Genomic DNA, 21,263 nt, shown 5'->3' with positions numbered 1-21,263 from the left:
TGCAACTTATCGTATGTTAATTATGTTCCTTGTATTGTACTTTCACCGCTGACCTCATAAAGAGTGCAGAGGGGTTGTATTTAGAATAAATACATATATATTTGATATATACTTTGTGTGGTGTGCTTTCATTTGGTACTCAAGGGATTATAATTGGTAAAACAACTAGCTTAATTTGCTCTCTGAAGTCCTAGCCTGTAGACTGCTCGCCACTGCTACCCCTAGGATAGCTTTCTATAAGGTTGACTTTACAACCACCATCAATAAGGGTCGATTAGACTGGTGCAAGGTGCCCACTAGAACTAGTGGACATCATAAGCCAGGCTAACTTCTCACACCCCCTACTTGGATAGGCCACACCCTTTTAAGAGGCTTGTCCCGCCTCTTTTAGAGCACCCCCAGTTTTTTCCCCCACTTAAAGCCCTGGCAGGAAGGGAACCCTTACTGCACATAAACAATCATCCCCGTGGAAGCAGGCATCCTTGCATCATGGTGCAAGGGTGCCTACGTCAGCGCATGGCAGCAGTTTGTGCGCCAGCACAGGGGGAAGCACAGAGATGTGAAATGTTGTTGTCAATATGTTGCATCCCTGTCTTCCAAACTAACGCAGCGCGGTGCAGCAAAATGACTTGCTGCACCGCGCTGTGTTCGCTTATTGTAAATCTACCCCTTAGAGTCCTTAAATATGTTCAAGAGATTACAGACAGGGCTTGCTCATAGATTTAAGAGAGTTTGTTGTGCAAATACCTGTCCACGTGCAACTGGTCTCCTTCTGCTGGGCATTTTCAGCTTAAAAGTGCAAATAAGCCCATTTCATCTCAGGTTTGGTTTAAACTTTAAGCCTTCACTGAGTTTTATATCTTATTAAAGAATTACATTAATAGTATATATACAATGCAAATGGCCTTTTTTACCTAACTTGTAGTAGTTAAACCTTCACCATTTCAAACTTTTCCCATTATGTGTAGAATTTGGAGGAGGCACATGAAGAAATAACTGTGATACATTAACATTCTGCATACCACTTTTATGCAAAGCACTTAACACAGAATACTTAAAAATATATTTAATACAATCATCATTTAATTTCACAGATAACGATTGGCAAACTGAGTGAACCCTTTCCAACAGCCCCTTACAAACACAGCGATCTCCAATGAGAGTTCCTTCCTCACTGAGCCCCCACCAGGGCCATATCTAATGATTGTGCAGGATCACACAACTGAGTGAAGTGGAGAAGCTACTATTAGAAATCAGAGGTCCTTCGGAATTACTATTATGTTAGCTTATGACATAGTGAGTGGCATGGTCCCTTTACATGCTGTGTGATTAAAAACTTGTTTCATGGTTGGTTTTAGCTGGTTTAAAAAGGTCTTGTAGAAGGAGGCCGTATACCCGTCTGGGCCAGGGGCTTTGTTGTCTTTTAGAGATTTGACTGACCTTTCAATCTCTGTGCAGTTAATTTCCCGTCCCAACTTGGTTTTCTCTTCCCTATTTAGTTGCGGCAAGTTGAGTTTTTCGAGGTATTTGGTACAGTCTTCTAAATTTAGGGTCTGATTTTTGTTATAGCGTTCCTGATAGAATTCTTTAACGGTCCTAAAGATGTCTTTATGTTTGGTATGGGTTTTATTGTTAGGGTCCTTAATGGATGAGATGATAGACTGGTTATGTTTGTGCTTGAGATAGGACGCAAGAATTTTCCCTGCCTTGTTAGCTTCGAATAGGTTAAGAGTTTTATACATATTAATCCATAACCCTGCCCTCTCACTTAGGATTTTGTTGTATTCATATTTTTTTGTGTTAGTGATGCGAGGAGCTTGCTATTTTGTAAGGAAGTAGTGTGGGACTGTTCTACATTTTTGATCTCCTGTTTGAGCTTGGTAGGTCTCATATTGGCACCCTTGTTGATTCTTGTCTTGATTTCAATTATTGTTCCCCTGGGGGTAGCTTTCAGTGCTTCCCAGAGAGTATTAGTGATAGTCTCCGGAGTGTCGTTATGTTTGAGGTAGTCTACTATAGCCTTCTCTATCTTTTTTTTATCAGCAGGATCCGAAAGTACATAGCTGTTAAAGCGCCATCTCTTTGGCACAGACTCATTGTGACACCCAGCTAGTTTTAGGCTAACACTCGAGTGGTCTGGCACTAGTCTTGGAGCTATGTCTGTGTGTTTGATTAGGCGTGTGTGGGAGCCAGAGATGAGGATATAATCTATCCTGGTGTATGAGTTATGGGGATTAGAGTAGAAGGTGTAGTCTCTGGTGTCTGAATGTTGGAGTCGCCATGCGTCCTTAAGGTTAAATTTGTAGCATATATCTTGTAGTACAGCTTGTGAGCTCACAGGGTGGTATTGGCAGGTGGATTGTCTATCCGTTATGTGGTCTAATGGGATGTTGAAGTCCCCTGCTACCACCGTGAGGTCATTTTGGGGAAACCCTTCCAGCGTGCTGGACACTTCAGACCAGAAGGCTCAGTCGTCCGTGTTGGGGGCATATATATTTGCTACATGTATTAGCCCCTCCCTCCTTCTCAGGTGTGTGACCAGAGTCTACCTTCGTTATTGTGAGACTGGGATTCTATATCTCTGATTAACGTAGACTGCAAAATATACGCTAAGATCTTAGCGACCAGACTCAACTCAACCCTACAAAATTAATAAGTAACTCCCTAGTAGGCTTCATCCTTACTTGCATGTCTAACGACAATACCAGACTACTGTGCCACAATATAGAGCATGCTGCCTTTAAGGCTGAGCCGATAGTAGTTATCACCTTATACGCAGAGAAGGCCTTTGATAAGGTTTCCTGGGCCTTTTGGGAACGTTGCATGCAATCCTCCAATCTAGGCAAGGACTATATACGTATGGTTATGGTCCTTTATAGTAACCCATCAGCCCGTATTGTCATTAATGGCTCGCTCTCTGAGCCCTTCACATTACAACAGGGTGCTAGACAGGGGTGCCCACTTTCCCCATCCTTATTCTTATTGGCACTGGAGACCCTTATCCGAGACATCAAAGCAAACTCTAACATCAAAGAGGTGGATATCAATGGCATCCAAATAAAATTAGCCGCCTATGCAGTCGACATATTAATTGTAACAGAACAACCGAGGGCATCAATTGCGGCCCTGATGGATACAATAACAAGATATTCCGGCTTTTCAGGGTACAAACTAAATAGGGAGAAATCAGAACTCAAACCACTAAACATCCACTGTACAAGGGACATCCTAGGAGAGTCGGTGCTGACATGGCAAACAGGCTATATCAAATATTTAGGTATCGAATTTGGTAGCAACTTAATAGATGCCCTACAGCAGAATGAGAAAACACTACTAGAGAAGATAAAGAAGCTCTTGGACTCTTGGTCACCAAAATTCATTACGTGGCGGGACAGAATCGAGACTATTAAAATGATGATCACCACAATGGTTAACCACCTCATCAGTATGCTCCCGCTCCTTCTTACAGACGACTTCCACCGCAAACTAGATATCCTCATCTCTATAATCTTCTCGGAAACGGGAAGAAAGCAAGGATCAGGATCAAAAAATTAAGAGTGGACAAAACGCAAGGAGGGGTGAACCTAGGGGATTTCAGACTTTATCAGTTGGCCTCCTGGCAAAACAAGGCTCATACTGGATAGCACCACGTACCGGCTGCACCCCGGCATGGCTAGAGAAGGCCATCCTCAATAACCTAAGCCCCCTTGCACTCCTAACAACAAATAAACTATAACCACATACCTCCAAGTCCATTTTTAAAACACAATAATTGCTCTACTTAGGGTTGATAAAAATCTGGAGAACAGTATTAAAGGGTCTAAAAGATATTGTACAAAGGCAAAAGCCTAAACCTTGACACATGGATTAGGGAAGGAATGCTCTTCCCCTACCAATTAGAAAATACCACATACCCAATTACATTTTCAGACCTCCAATCGAGATTTAGCCTAGCTGACATTGAATTCTACAACTTCCTGAAAATCAGATCGGCTCTTATAAAAGCCAAACTATCCTCCGCCCAACCATCAATAGCTTTGTTTGTGACAAATATTAACAAAGTGGGCCACCAGGTCTCACATATATACAAACTTCTCCGTCCCAAAACTTCTAAACTTATTGAGAAGACTATAGCCTTTTTGGGGATAACTGGCCCCAGCCCCACCGAAGGAACAGGAATGGTCCTTACTATGGTGATCCGTTTCACAAAATAAGATCTCCCCTGTTCTTGCCCAAACCAAATACTGGCTACTACACAAGGCATTCTGGACCCCTTCCCGATTATTTGCTTTAGGGCTACGTAATGACACAACATGTTGGAACTGTAAAAGGGAGAAAGGAGATTTAGCCCACCTTATCTTTCAGTGCACTCTACTTAAGTCATTCTGGGACAGAATCTTTGCCTTCATAACTGACTTGTTTACATGAACTATGGATCTACCCACAGCCTGTATAAGCATAAACTTGAGATCTGAGTCTGACGTAGACCTACTGGATCTGTTACTAACCTCTGCAGTGAAAATGGTCCTTACCAACTGGAAGGACACGAGTAAGACATCATAGAAAAGCCGGATAAACTGGATCATCCACCTCTGAGGGGCAGACAACACAGCATTGCAAATGTCTCTTTGGAAACCATCCTCCAGGACGATGTGGAACTCTCTGGACGCATTTCTAGACTCTTACGAACCTCCATGAACAAAGGGTTTACCACGGATCATATCTTGAGACCTATATATTCCATCTAAAATAACTGTATTTAAGTGTTATGCTCATTATTACCTGTACTCGGCTAAAGCTGCCAATATCATGTGTCCTTGTGCCAACATACACACAGAAATGTAAAAGCGTTGATACAAGTAGCCCAGCCGTTGCTCTTCCTTCCCTTCCCTTCTTTTCTCTCTCATTTTTCCTTTCTTTTTCTTTTTTTCTGTCACTGTTTGATGTGATTAGCCTCACAGTAACCATAAAGGAGCATTACCCTCAATCGTTGTATTCACATGTAAAACTTTACCTAGGATACATTATGGTTACCCTGATATATGCTTTCTGTAAACCCTGGTGAAATTCAATAAAGTATTTTGAAATTAAAAAAAAAAGAAAAAAAGAAAAAGAAATCGGAGGTCCTGCCAGCACAGCTCTTGTTCTCGCCAGCAGGTGGCATCGTGTAAGCTCAGACAGGATCCTATCAGTCCACAGGTGGCTTTTATTACTCACGTCTGCCAGGGCCTTTAGTAACGATGCAAATGCAGCGAAGTTCGTCTTGGTCACATTTTTCTGCATCTGTAAAAGTTACAAGATTTTGTTCAAATACTAGGTAACACAAGCCACAAACAAAGCATCTGTGTTAACTCTGCGCATTCTCTTACAGCAGGCTCACATCTCGAAACCAATGATAAAGTAAAATATTGCGATAAATCAGATTTTGGTCCTGTCGTTTGCATCGTGGTTAAAAAATGTGGACTCCTATCACAACTACTGTCACTCCTCCTCCTTAACAGAGCTAATACTTCCCTCCGATATTACGTGTCGCGAAATGTCATCTGTCCTGCTATCGGGCATAGCATGCCAGTAAGTGCCTACCTACCCCCGACCCCTGTCTCGTTTTCTACCTGGGTGACTACAATTTGTTATTCCTGGTGTCCAGAAACCCAAGCAGTGAATCAAGTGAATTGTAGAGCTCACTTCTAGGGTTATTCTAGCCAGTGTACTGTTGGTCTTTTGAAAAAGAAAGCACAACTCTGTTTAAGAATAACGTGGCCAGTGCTGTTTTTGGTAAAGAGCAGTTCCTTCTCTTTTTTGGTGGCGATTCTAAACAAGAATATTCTGCACTGCATCTCGCGTCATCCCATCTAACTGCCCAGTACAAAGGGCGTGCCTATTTGAAATTGTGTTTCCCCTGTGAGACTAAAGAGCAGAACATTTATGAGAGGAGGAGCAGGAAGAGGTGGGGGAAGATGGTGCGAAGAACAGAGAGCGTCAAATGTGTGGATCTAACTCCTCTTAGAAATCGACACATCACTTAATCAGTTGGGCGTCGCTTGTTTGCCCCTTTCCATATTTTCGATCCATCTCATGGAACCCCACAAAATATTCTCACTGTATAAAGCAAACCCAAGAACCTCAAAACCAGGCAACATCATCCTAAGCTCACCACACAACCAACCCCGCCAACTGACTGCTGCCTACTGAGGCAAAGTGCATGGCTACCTACCCTAATGAAGCCACACTTAGGAACACACAGACACGGGCAAAGTCATTGTCTCAAAGCCATGTTCCAGTCCTAGAATAGCTTTCCTTTCTGCCCACTCGCAAATCCTCTGAATACCCACATTATTCCTCTATCAAGAAAATCCAGACACTTCAAAAATAGTATTGTCACCAAACATCCTCAAAGTCGCCTCAATGCCACAATGACCACCCTCCACATCTATGAAGCTAGTAGTTCTTCTGCACCTCATAGACCAGGCTCATAAAATCTGCACTCCATCAGCCACCCCACACCACAAGCAATGCAATCCTAGCAGCCATGCATCTAAGTACTAGAAAATCCCATTGGAGGGTTCTTCAACACCACACTCACCACCATACTTGTTAGGACAAAGGTCCTCTGCAGCGAGCTGGAAACTGTGCCAGCTGTTCGTGTACATTTCTGGACAGCACTGCGGGTTTAAAGCCAAAAGAGCTTGATGATATCCCAATATATCACAGCTGAATTCTGAGGTCAAGCAGGAACTCAAAGTGCACCCCTTGTTGTGAGAGTGGTTACTGCCCTCTCTAACCAGGCTCTGTGGAGAATGCATTCTCTAGTAGGGGACATAGGTACTTTGTATCTGTGCTCTTGCTGGGAGACTACCTACCACTCCGCCCCATGTATAGTTCTGTTAAGTTCCACATAGGTGGGGTCCTTTACATTCACCATGTGTGGAGCTTTATAAAGGGGGACTGTATTGAATGCGTATATGTGTGGATTGACTGTGTACAAACAGATTGGCTGGTTCAATAGCATATTGGACTCTACCTGTGTCTGCTGCACAAGATATTGCCATTGCTTAAATGTATACAGATGGTTGCCGGTGGTGAGCACCAACACACACTTTTGGGGATTAATTTTCACATCAGATTTTGAGTCACAGTAAGAGAGAGGAAGGCAGTAAAGAGAGAAAGGAGGAAAAGAAACACAGGAACCTGAACAAAGTCATAAAATTAATGAAAAATAGCATGGAAGATGAGATCAAGAGACAGGAATTGTAGGGTGGGAGAAACAAGACAGGAGGAGGAACATAAGCTAGGCAGCATTGGTACCTAACAACCTGATATTTGGCATTGCCAGTATCAGGGCCCTAAGAAAAGGTTAATGCCTGGCATTTATGTACTATTATTACCATCATTATTAATTATTATCATTAATAATAATAACGATAATAAAGATTATTATTATTGATTAAGCACTGGAACTTGCTCTCCTATTGGCGCATCCTCCACTGACCGGCCAGGTGTGACCATCACGGAGGAATATATATTGATCTTGTCTGCCAGTTCTTACTTCAGTATTTATCTCACGTAAGCATGGGCGAATTTTGCGAATCTGGCGTTCGCGAATTTGCGAACTCGCAATCCGCAAAATCCGCGAATTCTCGCGGATTTTTTTTTTGTGTTTGCAAGGATTTCTGCCAGTTCGCAAGGATTTCTGCCAGTTCGCGAGGGTTTTGTGTAAGTTCGCAATTGCGAACTTACATGTCGGCTCGCAACGGTCACGATTATGTTGTTTCTACGTCTGGTTCATCATCACAGGTTCCCAGAACCCTCTGTTTCACCCCTGCCACCCTCTGTTTTACCCATGACATCCTCTGGTGCATCAATGCCACCCTCTGGTTCATCATCACTGTAGATTATGGGGGGGAAAGCAAGCACACCTGCCTGCTTCAACTGACATGAATTAATTTGGGGTTGATTTATTAATGTGTCACTGTTTTAAAATTCCAGTCTGGCACCTGCTTCCTTATCTGTAATTTGCTTTCTGTTTCAGTGCAATTTTTTTTTCCAGGACGTTTGTGGCCTACTTGTAGCTATTCTATGAGCCTGCTGTGAGGGTCAGAGCAGGGTCATATAATTGTTGCAACTAGCAACTGAACTCTGGAGGGGCCCTTGTCAGGAAGCACTACAGGGAATGGTTACTAATGATGAGTTTGAACTTTTGAACCTGCTGAATGCTTTTTTTGTGTTCGCAAGGATTTCTGCCAGTTTGCAAGGATTTCTGCCAGTTCGCGAGGGTTTTGTGTAAGTTCGCAATTGCGAACTTACATGTCGGCTCGCAACGGTCACGATTATGTTGTTTCTACGTCTGGTTCATCATCACAGGTTCCCAGAACCCTCTGTTTCACCCCTGCCACCCTCTGTTTTACCCATGCCATCCTCTGGTGCATCAATGCCACCCTCTGGTTCATCATCACTATAGATTATGGGGGGAAAAGCAAGCACACCTGCCTGCTTCAACTGACATGAATTAATTTGGGGTTGATTTATTAATGTGTCACTGTTTTAAAATTCCAGTCTGGCACCTGCTTCCTTATCTGTAATTTGCTTTCTGTTGGAGTGCAAGTTTTTTTTTCCAGGACGTTTGTGGCCTACTTGTAGCTATTCTATGAGCCTGCTGTGAGGGTCAGAGCAGGGTCATATAATTGTTGCAACTAGCAACTGAACTCTGGAGGGGCCCTTGTCAGGAAGCACTACAGGGAATGGTTACTAATCATGAGTTTGAACTTTTAAGATGCTGAATGCTTTTTTTGTGTTCGCAAGGATTTCTGCCAGTTCGCAAGGATTTCTGCCAGTTTGCGAGGGTTTTGTGTAAGTTCGCAATTGCGAGCTTACACCGCACGCAGCAAAAAATCCGCTGCGTGCGAATTTGCGGATTTTGCGGGAAATTCGCGGATCTCGCGGATTGCGAATTTACCGAAAATCCGCAAAATCCGCGAGCGTAACGGATTTTCCGCCCATGCTCTCTGAAGAGGTCCTTTACACCAGCAGCAGGTGAAACTATACTAAAAAGTAATTAGTGTTTGTTGTTCTCCGCTCAAGATCGGCTTAATCTGGGAAGTCCGTGGAACCCCCTTATTGCAGGACCTGTAGCAAGAGGAAACCCAGTCTGTCAGTGATAAGCTGGATTGGACCTGCCAAGAGAAGATGGAGTGAATCCATAGAAGAGAGCCAAGGTACATCTGACTGGCAGGACCTGTGTGCAAAACTTCTTGATGGACATCGATTCCCCTAAAGCCATCGGGTAGCTTCAGCCAGCTCGCCAGAAACCAGCAGCATGACATCTAGGTTGAGGAGCTACTCTATCACCTCCATGACTGAAAAGGATAAATCTGCATCAGTGTTGGAGGGCACCTCTACCTATCTCCTATTTCACCTTCTGGAGGTCCTGGCAAACCTGGACTTTTTCCCTGGTCAGAGTCCCTACCTTGGTGACAGGAGGAGGTCACCATGATTCTGGTACCATTGGACCCGCCCGGCTTCTCATTGACTATAGCTCTGGAAATATCACCAGTTATATATCTGATAAAAATCCTCTGCCAGTGTCTAGTAGACAGCTTGGACCAGTCTCTGTGGTGTTCCCTGTATGTGTCTCTATTCGCAGTTGTGCTTCTGCCACCAGAAAATCTTGACTGCAAGTGGTGGTTTCTGAGACAAAGGCACCTACCTTTAAAGCATCACCTAAGGGCCACTATGGAGTACAGGCACGTTAGCCAAATACTGCCCCCTACTGATAGCCCAGTGGCTCCTGGGTTTTGAACTCTGGCATCTTGACTGTTTCCCACAAGTGCACACCAGTGGCAGGACATCGGGTCACAGATGCCCTGGAAGCACATTGAAGAAAAAACATTTCCACAAGGGTGGGATTCTGTTTGATGGGGTGGTGGGTTCACTTGGCATTATTCTCATTCCTATAAAGAACAGTAATTTGCAAATAACTGCCTTGGACTCAGGTACTCAAACATATCGGATACAAAAGACTGTAAAATTATAAAATATTCTTCTGCCTGGTATATCTGGTCCATCGACCATCATTGTAGGCCTGATTGCTTCCAGTTGCACTTGGGCCTTTCTAAAGATTCCCCCAATGGTTAAAATTATCCACAGAGATCAATGTTACACAGATACCCAATACCTAGGCAGTAGGAGCTATTATCACCAGTGGATTTGTTTCTGGAGCCCAAAAGGATCAATATTTTCTTTCATCCACATCAACTGTGTCATTGACCCAATGGCTCAAATAGTTCCCTTATCATCTGTCACTATTGACACTAACTGCTTGGCAATGTGCACCCTTGAACTCGCTACATCCTGTGACACTATTTCTGAACATATCTTTATCAAAACCTCTCCAGGTGCCACTGGTGCTTCCAGCTCTTTAGAATTCATATCAGGCATTCCTCAATTAATGAGGACAAAGTGAAACTGGGAGTGCTCATCTCTTACTCTCCCCGGTCATGGGGGACTGGCATCCCTTTACCTTTCAACGTAATGTGGTCCACTTCATGCACTATATCAGAAACCTAAAAGTAACTTTTCTCTCTCATTTGTTGATCACCACCCAAATTAACCTGAAAGTCACTAGCACAAGACAATTTCACCCTCTCTGCTATCAGCCTAAATCTCTCTGAAGACATGAATGGGAGAAGCAAGATCAAACTGAATGGTGCTGATATGTAGATCCTTGTAGGGTTGTACCACATGCATCACTACAACTATCTTTTCAATGTAATGAGTTAGTTGCCTGCTCCATTTTAGTCAAAAATCTAGATGGGTTCCTACACATGACTTTTAGCATAAACACACACAGAAGCACAATGACTATGTGAGTTTCTTCCAAATGTGATAAGTGATAAAATGCCCTCCAACCATCTGAGCATCATACAGTTGAGCTGGACTCACTATGCAACTACAAGCGTGAGTATGTGAAAATCTTCTTTGCTGGCCTCCGTGACCAGCCAGACTCCAAAAGAAACAATGTGCAGGAACCTGCTGTGTTGCTACCTAAGTAAAATATATTCCACCACCACATACTGTATGGGCTCCAAGTCAGAAACAGAATCAAAACAAAATACTGTGCTTAAACTACACATGTGTGAATGTGACTGCCTTACTTGGATAAAACTAAAGACTCTGGGGCAGATTTACAAGAAACTGACACATCTGTAGAGATGCGTCAGTTTCCCTGCACCAGCCTGCGATACCCTTGCATCTCCATGGATGAGCCGTATTTACAATACAGTGCACCATGGTGTAAGGATTAACAGATGAGTCCGAAATTCTGACGCATCTGTTGGAGCAAAAGTCACGCATTGCTGGAGTCATGCCGCAAGCACGACGCAACTCCAGCAATGCATGGTGAGGCCTATACTCATTATACTGCGTCACTCCTTCCGCCTGCTTCAAGCAAGTGTAATGTTTTGACGCAGTGGCATCCTAAAAGTGGCGCAGTGAAATCTTGTAGATTTCACTGCCACACTTCCACAAGGCTTTCCTGCAAAGGAACGCCTACCCTGCATACATTATGCATGTCCCAGGGCTTTACAACGTGATGCAGTTCCCTCAAACTGTCACATTGTAAATTGGCTGCAATGTTTGGGCCATCGCTGCATAACAAATGTGACACAATGGCGCCGCAAAAGTGACACAAGGGGTTTGTAAATCTGCCCCTTCGACCCTGGAGCTGTAAGAAACAACTAGGGAACATACCATTCATTCACTCACCATCGAGAGAACTTTCAACTTTCACACCAGCAACTCACAATTCAAGGGTTTCATAATTCCCTTCCCCACCACTGTACAACGATTGCCCGAGCTCCCCCAACACAAGACTTTCCGGCAACGCTTTGTGCTTGGCGACTATTACCTTTGTGGTGCTTACTATAAAGAAATCACAAATAAATCAAAAGCGCTTGGTGGAAAAGTGTAGGGTGGCAAATCATCCCATCAGCAGTCTTGGCATACATACTTGTGCACCAGCAAGTTGTCATGGCTAGCTTTCTCAAAGACTCATTAAATGATTCTTCCTCAGATTGTTAGGCTGTATTTTTCAACCAAGGTACCATTTATGCCCACCTGAATTTGGATGTCTGTGAAGTTGAGGGTATCGATGCCAGAGTTGGAAATGTCCATCAGGAGTACTTTCTGCTGGTCTGTGAGGAATGTTATTGGATCCAGGGTGATGTTCATTTTATTGAAGCTGGAGTTTATGCTGTTTTCATACTGTGGTTAAGGGAAATGAATGTTGAAAATGTAATAAAGAAGATGATTGCAGGTCAAGTCATGTTCTTTCCATTTGCTTCTATTGCTCTTTCACAATAGATACTTCCAGGACACAGTGCATGAGAATACCAGTGGGGTACAAGTATCACACAGCAATGTTACCTTATGAACCATTGAACATAGACAAAAAGAGGTGAAGAAAGTAATGGGTAGAAGATGGAGCTTGAGTAGAACAAATGCCAGCCAAGATAGGGGTTGACCTCTAGGTATTAGACGAGGAAGTGGCCTGAGAGTCAGGGTGAGGATGCAACGATTAATCAGTATCGTTCCAGTGGCTGATAAAAGAGACTGGAAAGAAGCTACACGAACAGATCAGATTAGAATGGTAAGGGCCTACAATGGAATACATGCTGTAGATGAATAGAGATTTGGGCAGTGGTAGAAAGCCTAAGGAAAATAATTATGATGACATTAATAACAATAACATTATCAGCAGTAATCTTGTACTGGTAGCACGGTGTTGGGTAAAGGCACAAAAGAGGCTACGTAATGTGACGCAAAGAGTGGTGATGAGAAATGTCCATGGGGAGTTTTAGCATAGATAGCAAGCCTACATGGGTTTGGGGTGTGTGTGCCTCACCTCGAGGCTCAGATCTTCCTTGCGGGCAATAAGGTAGTCTTTTGACTTGCTAGGGCACCTCAAACAAGCTTAGCTGGATGCAATTTTTGAAACATGATGTAAAATGTTGAAACAACAAACTGTCTACTATGAACAAGCAATTTCTTTATTCACCACCACCCCCTCCCAGTGAAAGAGCAAGCGTGTGTTCATACTAGTTTGCCCAACTAGGAACGTATTCACTGTGGGGTCCAATGTATTCTTGGGGTGCACACATAGATCATACCTGTTGACATGCACATGGGACTATTTGTGAATGAGATAGCATTCTGAGAGCTGAGCAGTGTAGGGCGTGAGGCCTCTGCAACCGAATGTCAGAGAGGAATTATACTCACCGGTTGCTAGTGTTTGTGAGGCAGCCTGACCCTCGCTCGGTGACCGGTGGCAGCCTGGGAACTATGAGGAGGACAAGCTGGCAACCACTTATGCAGCAAGTGACTATGCGCGGGAGAAGGAAATGAGCACCCCAGTATGGAGATATAGCGACCATCAGGATAATGTTTTCATTGAAAGCAGCACTTCAGCTGCCTCTGGGGTCTGTGGATCCCTTCCTGGGAGGATTGCATTTTGCCTCGGGAGGGAGGTGGGCTTGTGAATCCCTGTGGTCTCTCCCTGGCCAGCAGATGGAAGCTGGATGGTTCTCACCATCTTTGAGGATCTCCACCGGATGCAAGCTTGGTTGCAGGGCGCATACACTGCAGCACATATTAGACAGGGAGACTGTTGAATGAGGTGCAGCAGCGACCATCTCACTGCGATCCTAGTGAGGTCGCGTCTCCCTCAGACATTCTAATTCTTCTGGACTGGAAACATGAACCAGACCTCCAGGCTGACAGGGGTGGCTGACCACCACCCCATGGAAGATGGGCCTCCTTGGCCAATGCACACTGCTGTCATGTTAGCTGTTAAGATGCTGTTATCATTCCCTTTAGAGAGCACTTCAGGTTGCAAAGAGGTGCTCTAAGCTTCAAAAGCATCTGCTTGTATAAAAATAGCATGCAGCAGTTGGCTCTTTACAAATATTGATCTGATTAGATGTAGTCTTTAATGTATGCTCCGGAGCATGGATCTTTTACCTACTGCACAACTTTACATCACTATATAAAACAGATAATATAGAAATATGTATGTCGGTTTTAAGTGACTATGAATTCCACTTACTGTCCGGGTCATGAGAATTTGCAACCAACTCTACCCATTGCTACTTTTTCGTCATTCTGAGCCTCGTGCAGTGCTCCACAAAAAGGTAAGATTGAATTTTGTAACAAACAGCATCTTAAACTGGAGTGACAAAAAAAAGGAGTATGCTATCCTGTCAGGAAATATGCAAATTAGGCAGCGAGGCTGGATTGAAAGTGATGATAGAAAATTTTGGGGATTTGTTACATACGTGAATATTTCTTCCAGGTTTAATTTTCGAGTGCTCTAAATATATGTTTGGTCCTCTGATGCTTGATTCCGTTCTGGGAAGGACATGGTTTTGTAGTTCGGACTGGACTGTTCCCATGGGGCACAGGGTCAGAGCTGATTTGCATATCGCCATTGTCTAACCCAGGGTGGTGTGGAGTGCAAAAAAACGATGGATTTGGGCCCAGATCTTTGGACTGGGGTGAATGTGTGACATTGATCCACATTCGATCCATCACCTGTTTTGTTTGCTAAATATATGTATGGCACCTAACCTTTGTAGTTAGGTAAAAAAAATTCGAACCTATGTATAAGAAGCAAGAATTTGGGATTCAAAACAATTATATGGAAGTACTAAGGGACTGGGTTAGAAAAAGGTAATGATATAGACTCTTCCAAGGGTAATGGTTCAACAAATAATCTTAGAAACATAATTTCAGTACATTTTATTAATACGAAGAGGAAGGCTTGGGGTGGGAGTTCTTGTGGCAGGGGGCGATGAAGTGGTGGAAACAGACAGAAGATATGCAAATGTTACATGAAACAACCATACACATTGCCCAGGCCTAGTAGAAAACGGGATGTAAAGAAGGCAGAAATTCTACCACTGTCTAGGACCAGAATATTACATACAAATAGCAAAATGTGTAAAACGTAACCTATGACATAACCTATCCATTGTGGTATTGCCATTATTATTATGATCAATTTTTATTGGTATTTGCGTTAGTCATTATTATTACTATCATCAGCATTTCTAGCTCTAGGACTGTTCCTAGTGGATAGAAGAGATGTAGAACATTTGGGTCCTCATAGTCCCGTCACCTTCCCCTCCTCTTCCCATGAAGAGTTTCTCACCCTCCCCTTCTCTTTCCCTCATTGTCTGTCTACTTCCCCAGCTACTACCCCCTCCCCTGAATTTCTCCCCTTGCCTGCTTTTCCCCTTACGTATTTGTGCTTATTGTTTATCACGACCTTACAAGCAACTATGTTGCCATGCTCTAATCACTGTGTAACCTTTGTAACGATGTAATCTGTAACTATGATCTGATACTCACGTAAAGCGCTCTGATACCTCCGGGTCTAGCCAGCGCTATATAAAACTTTAAAAAATAAATAAAAATAAAATACAATTCTCCCCTTCATGCTTTAGCCCATTAAGTCTTCAGAGGCACGGAAGAAGCCACATGACCACATTGTGAGTCTTATGTTGGCACCCTCAAAATGGCAGAATTAAAGGTAAATTAGCTAGCATTACCCATAGTGCCCTTCGGGCCTCCCTTCTTACCCATAAAGAGAAACCACACATCACTGCAGGCATAAGGTCAATGAGCATTAATCCCAGTTTTCTGCTCGTAAAAACCTCAGCCAAGAAGTAAAAAAACATGAATGACACCAGCTCATGTTTGGCTCGCAAAGAGTAGAAGCTGACACCAGAACAGAGGCTGAACCCAGACATTCCAACGTGTTGAAGAGATCAAAAACCCATTTTCAGATTCTATGTTAGAATAAATATTCATGTCTTCTCCCCTTGTCCCCCCTTGAAATGTGTATTGCTTCTCAGATGATACTAGCTGTTAACTCAGCCTATGGTTATCGTCTTATTGTAAAGCGCTCCGCTGTCTAGTGTCCCCATGGTCCCCGCTTTATAAGCTCCGCAAATAAATAAAATAAACACATCATTGTTATTCCTGTTGTTACTAAATATGGGAATGGTAAACAGATCAGAGGAATGAGGCATTCATTGAAGAGGCAGAAGACCTCTATGATAGCTCTCACCTGGCTTATGTTTAGATACTTCTCCAGTGGCACTGTTTGATCCAGTTGCAGAACACTCCACAAAGGTTGGTTTTTCTGGCACTCACTGAAAGGAAAAAAGAGAATGGCATGCATAAATAGGGCAATTGGAAGTTCGATGATTGGTAATTTAGTCTCACATATAGAATGCATGAGAGGGTCATTGTTTGGTCTAAAATGTAGTAAAGTACAACAATATCTGGACTCATCAGGAAGACCAGTGTCTGCTGGTGATGGGATGAACTACGAAAATGAAATCATTAGACAGTAATCTGATATGTCTGGTTCTAGTTACATAATGTAACAGCCATTTTAGGAACCTCTTCATTTCATTGGAAACCTATTGGAATGCATCTTTACTTAACTTGGTTTGTTTTGTGGAACAGCTAGCCCCTCTATTGACATGATTGTCAGAAACAGTACTTTCTGCTCTATTCATAAAGTGACAATGAAGCTGCTGTAGGAGAGAACAAGTGTGTTGGTTTAATTAAGGTACACATGCAATATGAGCACCTGTATTGAAATATTGGAAGCGGGGCACACAATTGAATTTCCCAGAATGCAGTTATACCAGGCTGCCTTCGAATTTCACAAAACACGACTAATTGAAAACACTAGCAAAGAGCAGAGGAGCCCCTGAGGGATGGATAGTGATGAGGGAGGCCTTACCGACAGTTGGTGCTACTTCCTCTCTCATTTATGATGAATTAACCTCTAGTCAATCAATGACGCCAGCCATTGTCCCTTTCTCTTATTAGTCACAGTCACCTGTGGCTCAGGCCCAAAATGCAGACCAGGGCTTGTAAGTAAGCGTTGTAGTGGACCTAGTAATGCAGCAGGAGGTCCTTACACACTGAGGTATCTTACAAGATACAGCCTCTAGGTCATTCCTTCCTCCATGCCACCTTAATTGTTTTTACTAGTTTTCTTGTTTATGTAGGTTTCTCTCAGGTCATAGTAAAAATCACTGTGTCCAGGTGTTTTACACATCAGACAATATCATTCTGCTCTTCTCAGACCTAATGTATCCAATCTTTACTCCTCATTTTCATCGAGTTGTCCAACAGGGCTAAATACTCCTAGATGGTCATCTTGACAATTGTTTGGCCCCTTGGTGGAGGATGGTGGTAGGGCCCGCCTGCCAAAGGCATGCCACCTGCCCACAGGCTGGGAGGAGGTGGGGATTCCACAAGCCGGATGGTTGATTTCCCTGCCAAGCATACACCTCATTGGATTAGGCAAGGTGATTTTTTCACTTATTTCAAAAATGGCAGATAGCGGATAAGAATAAGGTGGTTAAGCTCACCAGCTCTGAGCTGAGCTGGTTATTTCCTCCTCCTCCCTATCTACAGGGGTTCCCCCTTGCCCTTACATGCAGCAGACTGGGAGGAAGGTCAGGGGACTCCTTTCATCACACGGAGGTAGAATACCCCCTTGTGCACTAGTCTTAGCTTAATATGTTGGATTCTAACTTTAAGCGAGGGAGCGAGATCCATGCCTTTAGTACTGGAGATGTGTGTCATGCTGCATGAAGTCCCACTTTGTACTGCTTAAAGACACGCGTGGGAGAATGGACGTCAATTAAGGTTAGCTATATATCCTGCACTTTCATACCCCTGGCACTGACAGTTCTTTCCCAGGGCACAGGGGTCCTCAAATCAGCAGCAGGAAAGGTTCATGTGAAAACACTGTAAAACAATGTGCTGCCAAAACAGACAACAATTTCCTGCCAAAATTAGAACCTCACATCAATATATCCCTAAGGAAACCTTGACCTGTATTTAATTACTAAATCCGATCAGTCTAATTTCCCACTTATTTTAGGACTAGGCTAATTTACTATACAGGGGCTGTGCATGTGCTTGTTTCCATCACAACAGAGAAAAGGCCCAAAGAGGGTCAGCAGAAAAACCTGTTTTTAACAAAATGTCAGCTCAATAGCTAGAAGCGTATGATGCATGCACTGCCATCACAAAGATGGTGCACAAAACAATGATTTACATTGCAATGACCGAATCTACACCATCTCTTCCTTTGCATTTGTACACTCAAGATGTATAGGTATATAAGGCGCTGGATATTGATGCAGACCAAAACAGAATTAAAGGCCAGGTTCTCGCCTTCAAATGTTGATGAAACAAAAGAGTCTCAAGTTCTGCTCTGCCCCTCTGCAGAGCCTTCCCTTCTTCCCTTGACAGTCTTCTGGTTCTCCTGCCCCATGCGGAGCATTTCATTGATACTGCCATTAACTGGTGACGTATAGACTGAATGCTCAGCACAACATGCACTCCACTTTACTTCGAAGCATTTATCACTATATCGCAATGCCTCTTGCACTCTGCTTGCTAATCCTAGTTCTGAGCCCATGTTGAATGGTAAGTAAAACTTGTTTTTACTAACAAGCTGTAAATAAATAAACATAAATATATTAGACTATCTCTCTCTCTCTCTCTCTCTCTCTCTCTCTCTCTCTATATATATATATATATATATATATATATATATATATATATATATATATATATATATATATATATATATATATATATATATATATATATATATATATCAAAAAACGAAGTCAAAATTTGTGAGCAGTTGCTCACAGTGCCTTCCCCAGCCACTTCATGGCGGAGGTCCGTGATGAGGCAGGCAGCCTCAAACAAATGCACCAAAGCCGTCTCACACTCGAAGCAGGACAGCAATCACGGACACAGAATCTGCTGCAGTCAACCTCCGTTTATTTTCAGGTCAGAATGGCAAATAGCACTCAACGCGTTTCAGGAACACTCCCTTGTTCACGAGTGCAAATTCATAAATACTCTTTCGAGTAGGACCCAGGAAATGCTTAGACTTTGCAAAAAAGGAATTGAATTTGTATGGAGTCCTGAATGTCAAAAAGAATTTGAATGTGTGAAACATAATTTGAAGCAAGCGCTGAATCTTAAAGCGTTTGTGGCTGATGGACAGACTAAGGTAGTTATGGATGTGAGTAGCAAGGGGATGGGTGCTGTACTGTTACAAATAGTGGGTGGAACAGTGAACACAGTTGCTTGTACGACCAGGGCTTTAAGGGGTACAGAATTGAATTATTCTCTTATCAAAAGGGAAGCCTCAAAAGTATGTTGGGCCATTACAAAATTCAAGCATTTCCTTTGGGACGGACATTTCATGTTGGAATCAGACCATAGGGCCTTAATTTGTATTAAGAAAAGGTTGGACAATGTGTCAGCAAGGATACATAAATGGGTGGTTGAGTTACAAGAATGTACTTTTGTGGAAGAATACATTCCTGGGGTACATAACTGTACTACTGACTGTCTTTCTCGGTTGTTTCCAGTAAGTGAAGATCTGGAGGAAATTTCAGATGATGCTGAATAGTCAGGTGAAGGAGTTTGTGTGGGTACTGAAGGGGCAATATCAGAAGAGGAGTGGAAATTGGAGGTCAAACAAGATGAAGTTCCTAGAACTATAATTTAATTTATTCAGAATGGTTGGCCGATAAAGTTTGACGTGGATGAGAAAGTTCAGCCATTTTGGATGACTAAATAAGAGTTAGCATATCATGACGATCTCATTTTTAGAGGGGACAGTTTGGTGGTTCCTAGTAAAATATGTGGCAGGATAGCTGATATGGTCCATGAAGGACAGTTGGGTATAGTGAAAACCAAGGAGAGAATAAAGACAGATTTTGATGGGCAGATTTTGATTTTGATTTCGAAAGGAAGATACAGGAACGCTATGTGTGTAGGGAGAGCGATAAGATTCATAGGTGAGATTTGTGCCCATGGTTTGCATAGAACTACCCAATGGACCTTGACAAGAGATTGCAATGGATTTAGTTGGCCCATTAAAGGGAGAAACAGACACTCCTTACCTCTTAGTGGTGATAGATTTGTTTTCTCTGTACCCTGAGGTTGTGTGTGTTGGTGAAATAACAACAGGAGCTATCATTAGATTTCTTGACAACTTGTTCAGATGAAAAGGGGTCCCCGGAAGTATTTTAACAGACAATGGGGAAGAGTATAGTTCTAAAGAGTTTGAGGACTTTCTTAAAAATATGGGAATAAAACATAAGAATTCTGCTTTGTACCACCTTGAATAGAATGGGATGGTGGTGAGTTTTGATAGGACTCTCAAAGAAGGACTACAATTGGCATTGTGGATTGGGAGAAAGAGCTGCAAAAGTGATTGGTATTGTATCTCTCCACGTGGGATTATTGGAAATAGGGGTGTAGCTTCGGGGTGTTACACCCCCTAATAAATGTATTTTCTGATGAATAGCTGAGTGCAGGTGCTTTCAGTTGGGTATTGTGAGATGTCTGTCGGATTTCACCTGGAATATTTGCATGCAAATACTGACAAAAATACACACACACACACACACGCTCCCATCCCTGTTTTGAATGTCCTAATAAATGTTGATTATTTTTCAAAATATTGTCTTTCTCTCATGTAGCACTCAAACTAATCTGCATTCCTCTCCCTTTCTGCTGCCCCTTACACCCCTCTCATGTGCCCTGCTTGTCGTATAATGTATTTTAACATTATATGCTAGCGTAATTGTCTGGAAATCTGAAGCTCTCCCCTCGCACCCAATCTTACTGACCAAGCCACAACCCTAAGTGAAAAGTCACCTTTTGAGTTATTCAGAGGTAGAAACTCCAATTTGGCATTGGTTCCAGGGTGAATGGATTAGAACCAGGGTTGGGTAATGTGTCTGTGCAGGGAGAATCGAGGAAAAGAGAACAAAATAAAATGATGGCGAGGAAGAGATTTTCTTGCCAGGCATGGGGTGAGAGATATGCAGGTTGAGACTGGATAAAAATTCGAGCTCCATTTGGTGCACAGTCTGATTATAAGTTCACAGAATCTAGGACAATTATCAAATCATTTAGAAATGCAGTTACAATGGAAGATTGCAGGATTTGGAATTCAAGGAGAGTGGTTTTGGTAAACAAAACTACTGATAAATCTATGAGTGATGATAAATGTAAGACTCCAGAGGATTTGAAAGACTATGGAAAATTGTAAGCAAGTTAAGCATTATTTTAGATGTATTGTTTGTTATAGTTTGAATATATATGTTTATCTATTGTTTTAAGAGCGAAACATGTGTGAT

The 21,263-nt window shown here is 42.8% G+C and overlaps 1 protein-coding gene across 2 annotated transcripts in view; it reads right to left on the bottom strand.

Annotated features, from left to right (window-relative positions):
• Positions 1 to 21,263, bottom strand: part of LOC147711924 (prominin-1-A-like) — a 487,531-nt gene that overhangs the window by 71,635 nt on the left and 394,633 nt on the right. For both annotated transcript variants that reach the window (XM_086922649.1, XM_086922650.1), the window contains exons 15-17: positions 16,124 to 16,208; positions 12,112 to 12,258; positions 5,218 to 5,283 (exon numbers count right to left, since the gene is read on the bottom strand). In XM_086922649.1, coding sequence (XP_086778775.1) covers positions 5,218 to 5,283; positions 12,112 to 12,258; positions 16,124 to 16,208 — 298 coding nt within the window. The remainder of the gene's footprint in view (positions 1 to 5,217; positions 5,284 to 12,111; positions 12,259 to 16,123; positions 16,209 to 21,263) is intronic.

This window comes from Lissotriton vulgaris, chromosome 5 (genome assembly GCF_964263255.1).
Source record: "Lissotriton vulgaris chromosome 5, aLisVul1.2, whole genome shotgun sequence".
Lineage (NCBI taxonomy): Eukaryota > Metazoa > Chordata > Amphibia > Caudata > Salamandridae > Lissotriton > Lissotriton vulgaris.
This window is presented reverse-complemented; position numbering and strand designations above follow the sequence as displayed.